At 38.5% G+C, this 21,416-nt stretch overlaps 1 protein-coding gene across 1 annotated transcript in view; it reads right to left on the minus strand.

Moving 5' to 3' along the window:
• Positions 1 to 21,416, minus strand: part of ITGA9 (integrin subunit alpha 9) — a 218,121-nt gene that overhangs the window by 110,460 nt on the left and 86,245 nt on the right. The window contains exon 16 of the mRNA XM_021386283.1: positions 1,677 to 1,832. Coding sequence (XP_021241958.1) covers positions 1,677 to 1,832 — 156 coding nt within the window. The remainder of the gene's footprint in view (positions 1 to 1,676; positions 1,833 to 21,416) is intronic.

The following is a 21,416-nucleotide window of genomic DNA, read 5'->3' on the forward strand; positions in this document are numbered from 1 at the left end:
TTTCTGCAACATCCAGGTTTTCATCACACTGTTCTGATTCTAAAGATCTTCAGAAATTCCCACTGTATGTTTGCAACAATGCAACATTTAGATATTTAAAAGCCACACCATTCTTCTTCATAAAAATAAGTAATTATTATATTTAATCTTCATTCATTCACTTATAAAACATTCTCAAATACTCTTTTCTCTAAGTACAAGGGTTATAGCAAAAAACAATTCCAAACACCTGGGTGTGTGGTAAAGCAAACTTCTGCAAGCATTTTAGTTGTGTTCTGAGAAGTATTCAGGGATCTGCAGATTTCAGAACAACAAAATATACTTACAAGCAGCACCAGAAAGCAGTGCTACAGAAGATGATGCAAGTATCACTTATCTGGTTAAAAACCAGATCTAACAAACCATCTACTGTTAAAAGCCTTAAAATCCAGACAGGCTTTTCAGTGTTTAAAGAAGAAATGGTTTCTGTTTCACAAGCAATGCCAGCTTGTAACTCTGTAAGTGAGCAGTGGAAATCAAACTTGACTGGATGCAACCTCAAGACACTTGATCTAACTTTTAAGTTGGATTTGCTTTGATCAAGGAACTGGATCTCCAAGGGTCCTTTCCAGCCTAAAGTGATTCTTCAAATCAATGTTGCAAGCCACAGAAGTCTTACTTCCATTCAGAGCCTGTAGGCTCATGGTTGGATGCTCCAGTGTCACTGCAGCAGGAAGTGGCATTGTCCTGCAGGTTCCCTCCTTGGCATCCTGTCCTGCACCTACAATGACCACACTTAAACTGGAGTCTTTCAAATGATCATCAGCAGCCTCTTTTCTTAATGTTATTGCCTGCTTTCATTAACCCTGAGTATGTCTAGTACCTTCATAAGCACTGTCTTGATGACGCTGGTAAAAAACCTGTCAAAATTGGTCAGTATTTTCCAAAGATACTGGTGAGGTCAAGTCAAACAGATAGGCAGCCCAGCCAGGTACACTTCATTTCCTTAGGGAACATTTAGGGTCCCTATCCTCTAAGTGAATAGTGCTTGAAAACTAAAGGAATTCTCTTGTTCTGACCAAAAATAATGAAAAAGGAGCTTTCTGAAATGCAGGATTAAAAAAGGATCCTATATATACATTGCTGAGGCTATACTTCTCTTTCTCTCAAAAAGAAATGTTCTACTTTAGCAAGGCGTTTTCTGTAACTGCAACAGCAGAAGGGATTTCCCCTGCAGATGGCTGGATGTGAGAAGCCCTCAATAAAAAAGCACTGTGGGCCAGGCAAAGTTCTCTTCATTTCACTCACCACTCTTCCATCCTGCAGAGGTACAAGTCCCCATGTCCCCTCCTGAACTCAGTTTTAACCTGAAAGAAAAGCTGGATCAAGTCTCTCATGAGAACCTACTTCAGAAAGGGAAGAGCTAGAAGGAGTAGGACTTTTCTTCCTTCCCTTCATTTAGTCTTTTTCTGCCCTGCATGGACACTTTGAAACAAGCAAGTGACCTCTTTTGCTGCCCAACCCTGTCAGCACGATTCTTTACTACCTCACAAAGAAGCACTAGTATCAATGACAGTAAGGATAGTACTACGCACAAATAACTCTAAGCTTTGAAATCACCTTTTACATCCACTTCTGTTGCCAGTTCAGAATCAGAGAGCCACAAGTCTAGGGAAATAAAATAATCCAAACCTGACCTGATTCCTTTGTGCAATCTTTTGTCCTTTCTTCCAGCGGAGAACAGGCTTGAGAGGTGGCAGTTCCTTGTCGTCTTTTCCTCTTTCTATTACATGTTCCCCAAGGCCGTATGAGACTTCAAATACAATTGGAGATATTACATCTTTGACTCTTCTCTGTAAAAGGAAACAAAAAGAGATACTACCATTACATACAAGCAAGCAGATATTTATATACAACAGTTACAAGCACAATTTAAGCATAATTTGTTTTCAACACTGCAGACATGAAGCAGGCCTCTCTATTCCCTTTGGTCTTCTCACTGCCGAACAGGAAAAAGCATGTCATACCAAAATAACTCAGATCAAAAAACAATTAACAAAAATTGAGTTATTCTTTTAGCACTCTTGGTTTCACTGAGATCCTTGGCACATTTTCCACACCTGTAAACCACATCTTTCTAATTAAAACCCAAACATTTTCCATTAGTACTGCAAAATTTGAAGCAAGGAGTGAATCTTCTCTGGGGTTTCTAAATCCTAGGCTTTGATTCAGGTCACTTCTAGTGTGCTCCACCCACTTAAAAAAAATGTAAAAATTCCATCTTGAGTGTTTGTTGCTTTTTCAGAAATTATTATTATCAATTAAATGAGTGAATGGGTAAAGTTACCAATGTGGCTGTAAAAACAAGGCTACAGACATGCAGAGGTAAGAAAAGCCATATTCCAGCACTGTTCTGAAAGCAAAACTCATAGCACCCTTCACCCTAAGAGCAGTTAACACCTGCAGAAAATGAAGTTTTCCTACTTCTTTAATCGCTACACTGTAGGCTTCACATCAGATGTACTAAATGGTGCTGCATTATTTGTTTGATAGGATGAATCCTTATTATTATTAATTGCCTTCTCTTGTTGCTTGAGTCCAAGCCACAAAACTCATATCATATATTAACACAAGTGAAGCCTGAAGCCTGTTTTCCTGAGAGGATAAAATGCTCATTGTGTTCTGTTCAGTCTTGACTTCCAAAATCCAATTTACCAGAAAATAGAAGTGGGAGACATCCTACTTTTCCACAAGCAAACATTCCTCTTTAATTTTACCTACTTAAAAAAATGTGTGAATTTAATGCAGATGAAACTGAGGAGATAAATACCATCAGCAAAGACAACAGATCTTCAAATGGGCCAGCACTCAACTAGACTTTGTATCCCACCAGGGGATGGGACAACCACTTCTTCAGCCACTTCCACGGTCCCACCGTGGGGCAGGAGTTGTAACACACAGATTAGAAAATAGCAACACTAAAACTCACATAAACTACTATTTTTGCTCTCTCAGAAAATCATGTGCAATAACTTCAGTGAGAATTGTATCAGCATACAAGGAGACAATATATACACAAAAACAAGACTGTTAAAAGCATACCATGAGGCAGCAGTGAAACAACAAATCATCAGGCAAATCACCACCTAATCCAACCCTATGCAGCCAACTACGTCAACAAAGAACAGCTAAAAGTGTAGGCAGTGGGTGAAATTAAAATCCACCTATAGTTTTTTTTCTAGCTATAGTACTACAGTATGGCAATACTAAGTGCTTATGACTCCTAAGTGCTTTAATATGATCTTGGAGGTTTCACTCAAATCTCCTTTGAAGTCATATGACAAGTTTCCCATTGACTTCAATGAATGTTGGAGTGCGCCCATGTTGTTTGCTGGCGTCTCTTTCCTTTTCATTTTAGTGCTGAAATTGTGACTTCCAGCAGCTAGATTAATTACATGTGTGGATATTCCTTCACCACACTTGTCTTCAATTAAGGATGAAAGTATTAATGCTACCCAGTTACTAATTTTTCCTCATGTTCAGCTTCTCCTGCTCACAATCTTAAAACATGAAGACAACATTATGTGAGATTTTTCCTCAGTAAGACAGACGCAGACAGTTCTGTCTCGCAGGTACACCGCAGACTGTCTGGGAAGCAAGTACAAAATGAGAACACTGAATATTTGCCCAAACATAACCTGGAGAAGCATTATTTTAAGCTGGAAATACACTCTGATTCTTCCTCGTACAGCCCACCCAAATGTACTAATTCCAACAGTCAAATCAGGTACTGGTGGCGCTGCCCTTGGATCACCTTGAAGTATTTCTGATTTTTAGAAGGTGAAAGATGCAATGACAAACAGTTTTGAGATAAATTGAAAAATTCTCCACATCAAGGAAAGTATTTATTGCTTTTTCTATTGAAAAAGCCCTATTTAAGTGGATTTGACAAGGAGTATAATTTCTACAAGCAGCTTTTACATATATTTGTGCTTTTTCACTATGCTGAGAAAGTGTTGAAGGTTAATGACATTTCTGCATCACGAAAAAGTATCCCTGGCAAGTCACAGCACATGGACTGCACAGCTTTGTTAGCAGAAAAGACGCCTGGAGCGCATCAAAACTAGTGTACTACTCAAGGAGTTCATATTATCAACAGAAGCAGCCATGTAACAAGTGTTCAATGACTAATAGTAACAAATAACACATGTGCAGACTAGATGTCACTGAACTGCTGCAAGTTTTCACAGTCCTTGAATTGGATCAGGAGCCTGAAGGTGGGTTTTCTGCAGGCCATCAGGTATGCCATGTAGCTTTCCTGTTCTTACAAGCCATTTCTCTAGGGTGTTATTATTTTCCTCTCTCAGCAAATTGTCCTCTCCAGTATAACCTTCTGCAGTACAAACAGCCCTAGACAGCTTTCCTCTGGAAGGCTGTATTCCTTCCTCTGGATCTTCTACCTTTCCTTCTGAGGCAGGTTGCATGACATCACCTGATGTGATGACAAAGGTTTTTAGGTATAAACAAACTGTTGGTTTTACTAATCAAGGTGCTTCCTCACTATCACCAAGTGAGGACATAACTCCAAGTTCAAGAAAAGCACTCAAGAGCATCTATGAAAGCAGTAAGTTGCTTACAGACATTTCAAAAGACACCCTGGTCCTGAACACTCACCCTCTGTGAGATGCTTGCCATCTCACAGAACAACCACCTCAAAGAAATACACACTTTTTAAAATGCTGCGGTAGAAGCTAGGCATAGCAACGTATTCCTTCATTTTCTTTTCTGGCTTAGCAGGGGAGAAAAAAGCAAGCAAGCAAGCCAGCCACTGCCAGATTTTGGACTGCATTTCTGTCTGGCTTTAATAACAAGCCTGAAAAGTCTGAAAAAGAATCACAGTGTAACAATCAAATGTTGTAGCTTTGATTCTGAACAGCACTGCTGATTCCCTCGCTACAGTGGAGCATGATGACTGTAGGAAATTATTTTCTGTACTTTTTGTGGGCACAGCATAAGACACACAGTGACAATGCAAACAGGGGCACAGATTCCAGCCTCCTAACGGCCGTCTTCTCCAACCTTCCAAGAGCCCACACATCAGAAACTCAGGAAAATTTGGACGGAACAGGACAGGTCTTTATTATGGGGGATACGATTTGCTCTGCTCATGGTGTGAGCAGCTGCCAGAGAAGACTGGATACCGTTTCAGCTTTCTTTAGGCTCAGTGCCACAGTACAGTCAGGGGACTATGCGCAAGCCCAGTAAATCATCGCATCTAATCCCCTTTTCTCCTACAAGGTGAAAGTCTCCAGCAGGGGCTCTGGAAAGTGCCAAATCCCGTTTTTAATTATGGCCAATGGGCTGAAAAACAAATTGAGATGTAAATAATCTTTAGAATCTACAGCAAGAGTCCTGCAGGAATAAAGGTTGAAACATGGCCCTTTTATAGCAGCAAAACATTAAGTGAGCATGAAGTCATTTTCAACAGCATTGAATGAGAAAATACATGTAGTCAATAGGATGATTTCTATGGTTGCCCCTGAATTCTCATCCTTATTTACATTTTTTGAGGGCTTCTCTCCTTATTCTTCTTGGGAAAGTTATGTTCTGTCAGGCCTCTTTTCTACTCTGACTTGATCTTGAGGACATCAACCCATGTAAAATTTCAGAGCTTTCAGTTAAATCAGTGCAGCTTTTCAGTATCCTGAGAATTAAGCTTTGTTTAGCTTGAGGACTAAGAACAAATTTGAGAATCGGGCTTTTAAAATACTCAACTTGAACATTATAGACTAAACATATTTATTTCAAGTTTTAAACAAGCACTAATTACTGTAAGCATTTTTAAAAGCTTAAAACATAGAAAATAAATTTGAAAAACCTAATTTAGTAGATAACACATTGACGCTGTAAAATATATATAGCCATCATGCTAATGCTAATTCAGCATTAGCATGATGGCTATTAACACTTTAATCAAGTCACAGGTCATTACCACGTACGTCCTCAACTCAATGCCAAGGGATAAATAGTTCCCTACTCAGTGATTTTAAAAATGACTCAAGCCTCCACCAGTCTTTGGAACTAAAGGCCACTACTTCCACAATTTATCATAGGAAATATCAGCTGTAGATCTTAATAACCACACATGATGGGTCATGAATCAATAAGATTATAGTGCATGACTTTAAAATGAATTACTTTCTCCTATTATCTCAGCCTCCCCCTCTAAGCTGTGAGTCATATAGGACACAATACTTTGGAGCTATGCAATACAATAAAAATAGTAGACAAATTGGCTTTAAAATGGTAGACAGGCTTCCATTCATTCCAGACAAATGAATGCATAGATCTCATTCTTGTACCTGAAAATGAATGAGGAGTAACTTGCTTGCCCTGTTCCTCACAATTCTTAAAACAAATCTAAACTATGGCCAAGGTTAGATCCCTCAGGTTACCAATTTCTAGTGCACGAGCCAAGTTTCTACTCTCAATCTGCTACTAAACCTGTGCAACACAAAACCCACCTCTGTTCCCAGGAGAGCCTTTCTGCATTTAGTTTGATAAAGACATTCTAGGACTTGAAATAATTTGCTTCAGATTGGTGTAATTTTAACATTTCTATCTCTCCACTGCAAGGGCAGACAGAATATAGTCATGTGAAAGTAATCTTGAAGAGATCTAGTTTCCATTCTGTACACAATATACACACACAGACTATATTTTAGACATTACTGTAGTTAAAGGGGGAAAATCCCAACTGCCAAGTCTGTTTCAGAGATGAGGCAGAACTAGAAGATTACTTGGTTGGTAAAAGATCATTTACAACATCATTGGTGAAATTTTCTGAAATTAATAGCATATGAAAGCAATCAGAGGCCTAACGCTTCAATAATCCATGCTTCTGTCTTCTTTTAAGATCCTGTGACAGCTATAATTCAGAAAGTAGGCAGGCTGTCTTTGTTGCAAAACTTCAAACATTACAAGCCCTCTGAAGAATCCCAAAATTTAGAGCAGCAAAAGGCCCTTCAGGGCATCACACACTTGAGTATTATTTAATGCTGGAAAGAATAGGAATGCTCCCTTTGTCCTTTTCCCAGCTGTGTTAGTCTAGCATACAACTGTTTCAATCAGGCCAGAGACCCTTCTTCTCAAACCCCGATAATTGGAAAAATGTAAGGGAGAAAAAAGCAGATCTTGAAGGGATCTGGTGCTAAACAAACACCAGGCATCAAGCAGCCTGCGCATGGAAAGGACACCCTGAGATCGCAAGGGCTGAGCTGCAAGTACAAACCCCAGCTGGATACAGGCTCACTCTGAGTTAAAGTGTGTCCCTGCACATCTGGCTTCCTGCTATCAGATGGGGGTGATAAAAGTATTACTGATGTCTGCATCAGAGAGACTGAGATCAATGGTGTAAATATTCCATGTCAAAGGTTACAGAGGCTTAACAATAATATATTGTTGATAATCCTTTCATGGTAATTAGTAAGAAGAGTAATCATATGTGACCTGAGTACAATATAATGCATTACTGAGTCCAGACTTTGATTTTCCAGCTCAATTCTAAAATGCATTATGACCATATAGTTTCACAAGGCTTTGTTTTCCCTTACCTTATTTATGAAGTTGAATGTTGCTTCTTTTATTGGATCTAACACTTCCAGGATGGGTCTTTGTTTGTATGTTTGTTCGTTTAAATCACCCATTTCTATCTCTAAGGTTCACTTTCTTATTTATTTAAGATTGAAACAGAGTAAACTAGAAAACATAGGCAGTTATTTTTTTTCCCTGGTACAGCCATCTCTTTAACATATGACTGGCTATCTGCCATACAAACAATTGGAAAAGATGTCTGAGAACTGATGAGCTCATTGCTCACCTAAGTTGAGGTCTTCATTTCTCAAAAAGAATACAAGAAAGAATAATAGGAGTAACAAAACATTTATTTTACTCTTTCTGAAAATGATACACTCATATTTCAGTAGGGAATTACACACTGAATTGAGACAATAATTAAACCCAGACTCCTCTTGCACATACGTAAGCCTATCAGATACTTGTCTTTTCCACTGGATTTACCACATTTCGTGTTCTGCTGATACAATATTTTATCTAAACCAAGCTTTCTAGATTTCCTTTAATACTGTCTTAAACTACATCAGTTCCACAGTCTGAGTTAATCCACCTAACTATTTCTCTTCATGCAACATGTCTCTCCAACACTGATGGATGCATAAGCTAAGCATGGAGGTCTCTACTTGAAGCTCCCTTGTTACCTCACTCTCCAGATGTTTTTTTTTTTCCTCGATTTTTTAAAGAAAGGGAAGAAGCACCTCTACTTGATCATAGGCTCTTGGGAATAATCAAAAGGCTCCTCCTAAAGCTCTATAAAAGACACAGGAGCCACAGGAAGGGCTAGGATACAAGACACACTCCTCCACGTTTCCCAGTGACCACCCCACTAAGTGCTTGACTGTAAATGCCTGTTCCCATTTGTAGGTACCTACACCTTCTCAGTGGGAAAAAGCATCTAAGACAGGTTTGTGCAAACAGAGAGAGGCTCTTCTTGGATGGGGGTCTTAGGGTACATTTTATCACACACTGTCATACAATATGTCCCTCAAATCTAGCAAGACACTAGGAGGTATCTTAAAATGAATAGGTCAAACATCTTTGGGTTCAATTGCAATCCTGGTATCTGAAATGGTCTGAGTGGCTGAATATCTGCTAGAAGTGACTGAAAATCTGTCTCACTTAACAAAAACCACAATAGCAGTGGAAAAAATATTTTAATGAATACTTCATCTACAGTTGACCAGATTTGAAGGCCTGACACTGTGCTACTATGATCCTTTCAACACTGTTGTGTCAAAAAGCATTTCGTCAAGAGGGTTTTATAAGAAATGCATGTATGAGACAAAGAAATGTTCTACATAAGCCTGGCATACTAAAGAAAACAGCAAAAGGAACAAATTAGTAGCATTCTGTCAGGACTGGAAGCAAGCAGAATAATCTTCTGAAGAAGACAGAGATGAAAGAAGGCTATCATCAACATTTTACTGACAGTATTTTAATTTAGTTGAGAAAATCTGATAGAAAAGACCAGTGGAAGTCTTGCAATAAAAGCAATACAGTTCTTGACCTGCCTGCATCTGAGTGAGAGGCTGAGTGCCTAAGAAAACATACTATTGAGAGAAGAATAATTTACTTTAAAAAATCTAGAGATATTTACATGCAGAAATATGAATCCTTCTTTCAATCACAGGAGAATAGGTAGCTCCACAAAAGAGGCCCGAGAGGAAATGTGATCTAATCTATTCTTATGCTATTGAATGGAAGAGGTATTATTTATTAGTATAGATCTCTTCAGAGCAGGATTTAAAATCAATCTGGGTAAAAGAAAGAAGTGCTACAATTGTATGCTTTGCCACAAGAATTTAAAAATGTAAACAACACTCCTCTGAAACCTAGGGTAGGAGATCTCCAGAAGCATATCATCATGCTTGGAAAAACCTGAGGAACTGGCCTGCTGGTAATAGTGTGTGTGTACTATGTACTTCTATGCACTTATACACTTACATAGTTTAAGCGTATATATACACACACATGTGTTTTTACAAATATACATACATATACATACATATAGTTGCTTTTACATAAACACATATACAGATATATACATAAGTAGGTCCCTCTGAAAGTAATGCCTCCTACTTATTTCTATGGAAACTACAACAAAGAGCACAATAGCATTATTTGATAGAGCAAACTCTCAGCTACAAAACACTGTTTTTCAATACAGTCACCACCATTAGCTATGCATTTTTTTCCAACAGAAACTGGCATGCTGCGCTCATAAAAACCTGCATGGCCATCCAGAACGTGGCTTGTCTTTCACATCACTGTCACCACTGCTGAAATGCACCACCCACTGCCTCACTATCCACCCACTGTTTGGTCTTCACAAATGTTCAGCAAGTGTGAGTGGGTACCATTTTTTCCTCATAGAGGAACTCAATTCCACACCTTTGTTTCAGATGCACTTCCATTCAGATGGCGTTTTGTCGGACTGCCCCTCTGCTGCTATCTGTTGCACAGCAACAGAATGTAACACAATATTGGTGGAAAGGTTCAACCCCTACTGCTATACCACCAGCATCTGCCTCTGACATGGTGGACCAACATAATAAAATAGGAGGCATCACTTTTGGAGCAGCCTTCATCTGTCATATATAAATATTTGTATCTGATCAACTTCTTTGATATGACCAGGACCACAAGGATGATCAGAAAGCTGGAGTACCTCCCCTGCCTAGAAAGGAAGAGAGAGCTGGGCTTGCTTAGCCTGGAGAAGAGATGGTTCTAGGACACCTCACTGCAGACTCCCAGTTCCTAAAAGAGCCTACAGGAAAGACTGGAGAGGGGCTCTTTATCAGAGAGTGTAGTGTTAGGACAAATGTCAAAGGGTTTAAATTAAAAGAGGGAAGATTTAGATTAGATATAAGGAAGAAATTCTTCACCCTGAGGGTGGTGAGGCACTGGCTCAGGCTGCCCAGAGAAGTTGTGGATGCCCCATCTCTGGAGGTGTTCAAGTCCAGGTTGAATGGGACCCTGGGCAGCCTGATCTAGTGGGACGTGTCCCTGCCCATGGCAGGGGGGTTGGAACTGGATGGGCTTTAAGGCCCCTTCCAGTCCAAGCCACCATATGATTCTGTGATATGATTCTATGACCATGTGCAATTTCTGGCCTCCGTTTTCACACAGAAGTATGAAATCAGCTACAGAAGATTTATTGTCTTTGTGGTTATGAAGACTCTTAACACTGCCATCCACGTGGAGTTACTATGCATTAAAACAAGCTCTGAAACAAAAAAATATACAAACAAAAAAAAAAAAAAAAACCCACACCACAAACACAAAGCAGAATTTCCTCCTAACCATTTTTAAATGTCTCAGATCATATTTCAAACCTGGATCTTAAGTGCATCATTACAGAATATTGTTTTATGTGGTATTGCTATTTCCGCTTTTAATAGAATGAATCTATAATAAGTTTGCAATTACAAACTGAAGTTCTTTAGTTGTTCCAAACCAAAAACCACTCATGTTTTTTTCATTTTAATTGGGAGATATCTTTTCCCATGAATTGTCAAGGAAATCTATACATTTATCTAAGTGCTTTCATACTGAAAAAAAAATCAGAAAATTTAAGAAACTAAAATTAAAAAAAAATAAAGAAACTGTGATGATCAGAACAGTTGAGGCCAATTAGACAAGTATGGATAAGTAAAAAAGATAACTTGTTCAGTTATTATGAAAGCATTTGTGTATGTATAAATGGGAATGAAAAAGAAAGTATTCAGTTTCTCACTGTATCTTGACATCACTAATAAATTAATGCTTTTAAATAAAAGTATGAGTTGAATTTCATTATTTCAATGTGGTTTTTAAAAATACAAACATTTAAGCATATGATAGAATTGAATAAGAAAACTCATCACCCAATTTAAATGCACTATTCCAACTTGACAAGAGCATACAACAGAAATATTGCAAAAAACATACAAAGCTCCTTGCAGTCTCAAACAGAACCCAAAGCTGTGCTACAGCTTCCTTGTACATGAGAGCAGCAATATCTGAAGAGAGTAAGGAGACTGTATTGTACTGGAAACAGTGAAAGCTCTAAGGATGACAAATTCCCATTCACTATTCTGTAATGTAACATAATTATCCCAATTATTAATTACTAGGAAGTACTGTTACTAATCAAGTAATGCTGATGAGTAGAGTTGAAGGAAACTTATCCATTATGTGGCACAAGTATTATGGATGACTCTAAGGGTATTTCATTAGCTTCTATCTCTCCCATTCTGCACGTACCTAAATCTCAGCTTACTGACAGCCACCTCAGAAACACTCTGCCTGTGTCACCTCCTCCCCCATCACTTTCCTCCTGTCCTCTTCCCCTCTGACCATTCGGACATGGCTCTGCTAACACCCTCCTCTCCATAGTTTCCCAGGCTGTGCACACAACACAAAACAATAAGAAAAACACGTACGAGGAATCTCACTGGCATTTTAGCACATTTAAACCTGAAACTGATTAAACTGAAAGATCATCATTTGCTGCAGCAAGAGCAAGGCTCTTCCCCTTGTTCTGCAGATCCAGCAGCTTCCCACTCAGCCCCACATAAGACGATATGGCTGCCTGGGGCTGGGAGACGGCCCAAGGATGTTGTATGGTGACAAAGGGTGATTGTTAGGCGGGATGAATGCAGGATGAATGAACGTTTCTCAGGGGAACCAAGGAAAAACACAACTTTCCCTTTGAATTCTGCAGGCTTTAAAAATAAACAAGGTCAATGTTTCCACAAGTAAGTGCTAATTGTACAGTTCTCCAGATAAAAGCTGAGAGCTCTGCTCTGAAGTTGGAGGCATATTCATGGAGAATAGAAAAAATGGTCCTTCAGAACTGCAATACTATGTGTACTGTAATAAGATTTTGATCGGAGATGATTAAGTTCATATATTGCCACTTTACACATCTGTAGCTGTCATTTGCCTACTTTTGATTATTTTATACATTACCTATTAGGGCAAGAGTTCTCATCCTAACATCAGCACTCCCTTGATAACTGGAATATGCTATGATGTGGTGTAAAGGAATAAATGCCAGGGAAGCTGGGAAAGGCCAGAGTTAGCCCTGACCCAACTGTAGATGATGCCAGCTGAATGCACACACCTCCATAGGAAGAGGTCTGAATAATTACAAACCAGTGAGATAAATAAGAAGGACAGTACCAGAGGTAGAGGGGGTCGGCAGGTTGTAGACTGGCTTTTTCTGGTTTTGTTTTCAGGAAGAAAAAAATACAACAAAAATCCACAAATAAGCAAGTTTATCTGCACTAGATATAATCTTGTGTTGTAGGCCTATGAAGTAAGCTTGATCTGCCCACTTTATTCTTTTGTGAAGCAGCTTCCTCTTGCCTAATGGATGCAAAGCCAACCAGACTCATCTCAAGAGCTGATTTTGTTGCGTTCTGTCTGTTAGGCTGAGTCACAAGATTACATACAAATGCCAGAATGGGGACAGGCTGAAATGTTGCCTTTATCAGACAACCAAAAACATGGTTACAAGGACAGGAAAACTGCTTTTGAAGACTGCATGCTCAGCAGCACTGGATTTGAAGCAGCTTTGTTGCAGCACCAACAGTAAGAAATAACTCACCATAGCTGTGAAATTAGGTCAAAGCAGGCTGTTGCATTTTAAGGGGTGAAGCCTTCTTTTAATCTTCTTACTGTGTGATCTTTTGGAATGTATTTTTCCAGGGTTTGCTCATTTCCAAATTGGCTGGGCCGCATGGCTGAAGTAAGAGTAGACTGGAGAACAGTGAATGTGTCAGAGGAAAAACTTCAGACAACACAAGGAGCAGCTACAGAGGTCAGGGAGCATTTGGAGAGAGCTGCAAGTGCATCACAAGTGAGACACAGAGCTTGAGAATGGACAAAGGGAAATGGATATGGAGAAGAAGGAAATCAAAGCCGCTGAATAGGATGGCAAAGCTTTCTGACCCTACAAGCAGCTCATAACAAATCCTGAAAATAACGAACAGCAACCTGTACATGTTTACTAACAGCTAAAGAAAAAAACAAGAAAATATCTGTGTAGGAAGCTTCAGTGGTCTGATTCAAGACAGTCTTTCATGGCATAGTCACAGGCCAGAAGTACACATCAGACACCCAAAAACAGCCTGCTCAAGCACCAGCTCACTTTGCATAGCTTTGCCTAGGCTTGGATGTTTACCAGCACCACGTTATATATTCAAAGACCTATGCTGTGAATGTGTTGAATATATACCCATTGGTACTGGCAAGTTGAAGTATTTTCACCTTATCTTAATTTTTACATTATTTGTTAAGAAATTGTATCTTCAATCCCAGACACAAACTATATCTGGCTCTTTTTTTTTCCCACTCTTACTGGCTATGGGATTTTGTTCATTTATCTGCTTTGGTACTGCTTCAAAAATCCAGTGCACAGAAACTGATACTGCTCTGTTATAATTTGCCCCTACTTTATCAACAGGAAATCCTTAAAAACAAACACTGGGATACTAATGATGCTCCTTGAAATTCTCCTTTTTGTAAAAATAAATGATCCCAAGAGGTACTAATAGACTGCATTATTTAGTCTGCCTGCTTGTATATTCCAAATATTACATTTCATTTTTTAACCATTTATTACATCAAATCTTTTGTTTAGTTACAGCATATTTTCCAGAAATGCATATAGTTTAGTCCTATAGCAAACCCTCTTGAACTTAAGAAGTCCAAGGTCTGGCTTCTGTAAGCGTATGTGGCATCACCTTTCAGTCACAGATTTTTCTCACGCTTTTCTCTGCTAGACTAAAGACCTCTTTACTGCGCACAAATACCTTCTTAAGTGTCTCTTGGCCTTCATTAAAACAAATGCTGTGACCAATTAAAAGTTCTAAGCGACGCCTTCCCTTTGATGCCTGAATGCCATGTTATAGTTCCTTACAACCTCCTCTAGATGGATAGCAGCTTGACAGTGAACACACTGGCCTAAGCAATGTTCTGTATGGAATCACCTCAAGGTACTGTTCTCTATGCTAGCATACCCAAGTAACTCATTACTCCTCTTCGCCAATCATCACACTGAAAAGCCATGTTAATTATTGGTCTGCTATGACCCTGAAATAATTGACAGAGACCCTGCTTTCCAGATGACAAGCCTCTCCCATCTCTGTAGGTGGATATATGGATATATGACCTCACACTTTGCTGCACTGAAATACATTTGGATCAAGTCGGTCAGCTTAGTATCTTATCTGAAGCACTTCATAAAAATATTCCCTATTCTCCCTGTTAACCAACTACCTTTTTTTATATGCAAGGTCTAGAAGTCACTTTTTATTTATTTTCAGACACTTAATTACTGTATTGATAAATATTAAACCTTCTATTGATCCCTGAAGAATGTTAGAAGTAACAACTCAACCTAACCCTACAGTGACATCTCCTTTTACATCAGTATGCTGTCCAACTATTAACTTTTATATTTACAGACTTTGTACTATTTTTTCTAACTAATGGTGGGTAAAATGTTAAGAACAATTGCAAGCCCCAGAACCCCTGCTACTCTTTCACTGTTACCTCCATTGAGCAATTTCTTTTTTTTTTTTTTTACTGCATTGTTTCCTCTAAAATTCTTGAACAATCACACAACATATTGGCATTTCCATTGTATTGCTTGTGTGATTATGTCAATCTGTAGCCCTTCAGATCTGCTTTCCTATCCTTATTTGGTATATTGATACTTCAGAACCCATAATGGTTGCTGGAATTTCCCTTGCATTTCAAGAATTAGGGAAAGTTAACAATATGGAGCCAGAGAGCATTTCAGCCAGACCTTGTTCTTAAGTCTCCAGATCATTTTAATGTGCTGACTTCTGATAAACATTCTTTGACATTTTCCATATTTACAAATGCATTAAAGGAACAAAACAGTCTTAATGAAATGAGTGCATTTTCCTGCTCTTTTCAGAAGCATAAGTATTTAATGAAAACACTTCTGCTTTCTGCCTATGAACAGTTTTATAACCATCATCAAATGATGTGCCAATATTATTGCTAGGATTTATTTCATTAATGCATCAACTTTATTCTGAAGAGGCTATAATCATAAAGGAAAAGTATTCCACAAACCCCAAGGGCAAACAGCACAGCTGCTGTCCCACAGGTGCTGATACTCCCATTATGGATCCCATGGAATAGCCAGGCAATATTTCAGAAATGCTTCAACATCTTTGAGAACATAAGAACTGATGTGAGTTGAAAAACCTCTAAAAATGCACTGTCTCTTTTCCTTTGCTCTGTAAAGATAAATGAAAGTAATTGAACAACTACTCTCAGTTTTCTTACTATCCAGATTAACAGCTTGAAATTTCCATAATCCAAAATTGTGAAAATAATATTAACAATGAGAACTTGAAGGCAAATTTAGACTCTAGTCTTATTGCTATAGTGCAGCTCAATAGAAACAAAGATTTTTATCCTTATTTGTTAACTAAGAATGGAAAAAAAAATCCTTTAAAAGGCTCCCATGCAGCACAGTAGGTGTTTAAATCTAGATGACAAATGATTTACAGCCACCTATAGGTGATCTGATTTCTCCTTCAAAGATCTCAGGCAAGCAGGGAAGAATAAACTGAGATATTGTAAGTGACAGGACAAAAAGGTTTACTTAGCTCTATCCTGTTAAAAATATAAAATGATTTTTAGGTTTTCTTTCTGTTTAGAGTGGGTAGAATTCTCTTTCCACAAAAAACTGTTTTTACAACTACCCATCAGTAAAAAGGAGACTTCTCTCAGCATATGACATTTAGAAAGGAAACAAAAAAGGAAAAATACAGATTATGTTACGGTAGTAGGTATCCACCTCCAGCAAGATTTTCCAAGGCTTCTGAGAGGAAAACCCTTTCCGTTGTGTAGAAATAGCCTCAATTGACTTTTCCACTCCTTTAACTGCCAGCGTGCAGCACATATAATCACCAGATCTACCTTTAGAGTTGACCAAATTAACAACCGCATCTTTTCTTTGGAAAGGGCATTTAAAATAAACTAAACAAAACAAAAAAAATAAACCATTACAGATCCTCTCTTGGATCCTAACAAGTGTCCTCTGCCAGCAATTTCCCATCTTACTGTAGAGAGATGAAACATTTTACTAAAACTTCAATATGCAGGCAAGAAAAATACACACAGTGCTGTTACACCTTAATGCTTTAGGAAACAATAATAGAGGTGTTTGTGGTATTCTGTGTATACTACATAAAACACAATAATGCTATCTACTTTGCAAAAATGACATTACAAAGAATGAAGGTCTGCCACTTTTTCTCCATAGCAAAATGCCAATGCAATTTAAAATGAAAACTGGCTACCTAGGAGATGCTAGCCCTAGGATTCACAATAATAGTTCTGAAAATTTGTTCACCTCCTTTCTTGGAAACCCAAAGAAGGAAAAGTAGTCCCTTTAAAAAAAAAATTCAATAACTCCACATCAGAAGTTTATATTGAAGAAAACGATAAGAAATACAGACCTGGGCACCTAACCGATGAAAACCTCTGCCTCAACAGCGAAGTGCAAGTGAATACCAAAGTCCGACTGCAGCTGTGCAGCTCTGAAACATACCTGTGATGTGCCAAAACCATTTGGAGGTGGTATGTGACACATCTTTTGTTCCTATTCACCTTAGTACCTAACTTCAAAGCACTAACTCAAAGAAAGCATTCTTATACTACACAACCCCATGGGTAGAAATGTACTGAACTCATCAAACAATGACTCCTCTGTGACCAAGAATTTGTAACCTGATTAATCATGTTACAACTTCCAAAGGAGAACTGTCACACTCAAGCATCGAGCCCAACCACTAGCCAAAATGAACTCTCTGAAAATCCCATCTAAATGCTACCTGCACACTTGCATTCTCTTCAGACCTCATGGTACTGCAGCTTGACATGTAAATCAACTGACTACCTTTTCAACTGACTACGTTTACAGTTATTTTGTTCTTACATTAACACAGATGCAGTTCAAGTGCTTATTTTTGAAAATTTGCCCTTGGTCTGATAATTTCCCTGCACTGAAGAACTCTGGGTAGTATCATGAGCTGCCAGACAGTTTTCAGCCAACAGCAAGAGCTGTAAAGAGTGTATCAGATCAACAGAGGCTCCTGGTTTTCTTTCCAATTAGTAAAACTTTAACATATTCTCTTTCTCTTCACTGTGCTTTTACCGTACTGTAACGTAACAGACATTTATTATAAAAATATGACAGCTGAAAGATTCTGGAAGACCTCTACTTGATGATCAGTCATGTTCAAACTTCAAGTTTAGCACCATTAGGCTCGCTTTAAGTCTGCTTCTTAGACATACAAAAATCCTACCTACAATTAAAGTTGGCTTTCTATCAAGACAAAGTATAGCTTGAATATAAATTACTACTTAGGAATTGCTTTGGGCAATTCCTGCAGAGACTAAACAGCACGTTAACAAACAAATTCCCAAATATATGACAATCTAAAAATACAGAGCACCTGAACAGGATGGAATGGAAAAGGAGAATACCTTAGTCAGTGATACTGAAGACTGGACATGCTTTCCAAATTATACCCCTAAAAATAAACTCCTGTTGCACATCTGTTAGGAGCTAAGACTGAAGATGAGGTCAGATGCTGTCAACATCTCCTGCTTATTCAGGAGGAGCATAGGCAAAGTCCCACTTCTGTGAACTCAGCAGTAACATAATGCAAGAAACCATTTTCAGCTACTCTTCATAGCACCACTTGCCTAGAAGTTCTGTCAGCCTCTCTTTACGGTCACCTTCTGCTCTTCCAGCCATCTCTGGGGTGCTTCCCTGCTGTGAGAGCACTGACATTTGCTACAAGGTGGGCCTGTAACAGAGGCTCTTCTTTACACTCTGCACTGTCACAAAACCACCAATTTTAACAAGGCAAAAAGATACCAGGAAGTGCTGGAAGACATTGAGGAGGTGTGCCATGGGAGAGAAAGCAGCACAGAAACAGATAAGGGAAAAGCAAATGACATTTTTGCTTTGAAAAATTTCTGTGGCATCTCTTTCTCAATGGAAGCACTTGGCCTTTGGTCAACCTAGGGAATACCTCTGCAGCCAATTAAAACAGCTGTCAGGAGTCATGTATATACTGAGTTATACACTGTGTATCTTTTAAACCAAAAAAGGGAGACACCATGCACTCTCATTTCCAAAGTTAGTGTTAAAAACTCCTCTAAAAACTCCTCGGGTGGTATTGAACTCTCCTTAGTTTCTACCTTTTTTTAAAAAAAAAAAAAAAAACAAAAAAAAACTTCTCCATGTTCCAGAAGAACATAAAGAAATCTAAAATTAGATCACTGGTCTCTTAACTGAAGTATTTGTAAAGTATACCCTTGCTTTCTTAAAGCCACCTCTTTCTAATAATACAATATAAATATCTGGATATCCAGATAGCAAATAAATACAACTGTGCAATGGAGGAAGCAATGTTTTTGGAAAAAAACATGTGAATAAACCATGTGAGTTGAGCCACAGATTATGCCATCTAATCCCAGCAGACAGAATAATGAATCAAAACACTTACTGCTTAGCAAGAGGTTTTGTGAATCTTTTACCTTACCTCCATCTCCTACCTCAGTGCACATGAGGAAAAAGCAAATACATAAATGGGATGCTGTTTCTAGAAACAACACTCTTGATAACTGCCTTGTTCTGCTTTTGTTGTAGTTACGAAGTGTATCTGCTTCACCATCCTTTCCTGATAGCACCTGAAGATTCCTAGGCAATAAATGCAGATTCAAATGTTGGTAGGCTTTCCAAACTGTAAACAGCCTGAAAGCATATGTCAACCAGATGATGCTTGTAGGAATCCAGTATCTTTTCATTCAATCCTCACGCTGTGAGCAATTAAGCATGCATAATGGGAGCCATAACACTTTGAACACTTTGAAGGACAGGCTTGCATCTCCAAATGCACATTTTAGCCCACACTGGATGTATGTTTTTATTAATCTCAAAGTTGATTCCCTATCTTATTAAGAGCCAGTTTAAAAACCTCAATTTTTTCAAAAAACAACTCTATCACTACTTTGCCAGCTTAGCTGGGCAACGAGAATTTTAATTTAAGAAAAAAAAAAATCCAACACTGATCTCATACAAATGCGTGGTATGTCAATAAAACCTCGTACATGCCACCACATACCATCTCTACTTCTCCATCAAACCCATTGAAGAACCACTGAGCACTTGGTTCTCAGTTAAGCTCCAAGCACACTAGGATGGTGGGCTTGGTCTTGGGGCTCCATCTGACTTTGGTGTAGGATTTCCATGGAAGGGTTTCCCCAGGTGCCTGGCCCTGCCCCACTAGCATGCAATGAATCCCCAACTGTATGGAAACTATTTGCCAGGGACAAACCCTTATTCTGTAACAGCCTGCAATCAAGATAGAAGAATGGCTTACCTAGGAATTAAGCACAGAGATGTCAACTCTCGCTTTTTTCTCAGATATTTTTCCTTTCAAAATATTACTGGATTATCTTCAGTGTTCCCAACCCCACAGCAAGAACGGGTTCTTACTGCAGCTGCTATTTAAAGACAGAAGTATTTTACCCTACTGCAGCATATTCATCTCTTTCATGGATACTCCCTGAATCCCAAAAGGATGGCTGTTCTCTGCCACTTTTAGAGGAAGATTTATGTCATCTCTCCCCACCACTGTCCATGGGGAGTCTGCATTATCTGATGCTTGCCACAAAAAGCACATTTTTTAGGCTCTCTAAAAGCACTTACTTCAAAAGCACTCAAAGAGCTTTTAGACATTAATTTTGTTATCATGAGCTTACCAGGAAGTACTTCAATTTTCCAACTTTTAAAATATATTCCTTGAGGATGACCATTTCATCTTCACAAATTACATCTACACATCATGTCAAATGCAAGCTGTGTAGATGCTAAAAGAAGAAAAGAAAAAAGGCTCAAGTGTATATTTTTCCAACCTTGCCCAAACCTAAGGACAAGCGGAGAAAGTCCCACTTCCTCCCACAGCCATACCACATGGAATATTTCATTCCTCAAAAAACAATCTGCTGAAAAGGTATGATAGTGTGAAAAAAGGGTGCTATAACTGAAATCCTTTCACAGCTGCAATTATAGCAGTTGCTATGAAGCCAAGGCTGTAATTTTTGCAAGCCAAACTAAAGTAAAAGGAACAAAAGCATTGCAATTGTTTTGGAAAGCTACGAGGGAGGCCCCTTCCTTCCCTGCTGTTCAATCAAAGTAGCAAAGGGTGGGGCTGTAAAGACACATGAAAACTGTATTAATATTCTCTGCTGGGATCCAACCTCCTCAGTACTTTTGCAACATAATCCATCCAGAGCATATGGGGATATTTGTAAATGATCTGGAACATTTCTCAAATTGAATTTTCCTTCCTTCTATTTAAGTAATCAATGAGCTTTTTGGTTGTTTTGTTAGTTCACTTTTAAAAAAAAAAGCCTCAAATCCTATAATATGCCCCATAATGGCTTATATTCTTATCGCTCCAGAGAAGCTATTAATTTGCATAGAGTATATCAAGACAGTGTAGCAAGCTAATGAAAAAGATAAGAGGCAGATACATAAATTCCATCCAAGACAATCAGGCCAACCACAGTTGCAAGGGAACATCCTCACTGAAAAATGCAGCCTGAATGATGAAAACACCCTAACTTCCCAGACTTCTACCACAAAGTAGAAACCCAGTTACCCATTTGAAAAAAACAAATATTTGGAACAGAAAACAGAATTTGCTTTATTTTATTTTTTAGTTTAAACTGATCTCCTCTTTTTCCCCTCA

The sequence above is a fragment of the Numida meleagris genome, chromosome 2, assembly GCF_002078875.1.
Source record: "Numida meleagris isolate 19003 breed g44 Domestic line chromosome 2, NumMel1.0, whole genome shotgun sequence".
In the NCBI taxonomy this organism is placed as follows: domain Eukaryota; kingdom Metazoa; phylum Chordata; class Aves; order Galliformes; family Numididae; genus Numida; species Numida meleagris.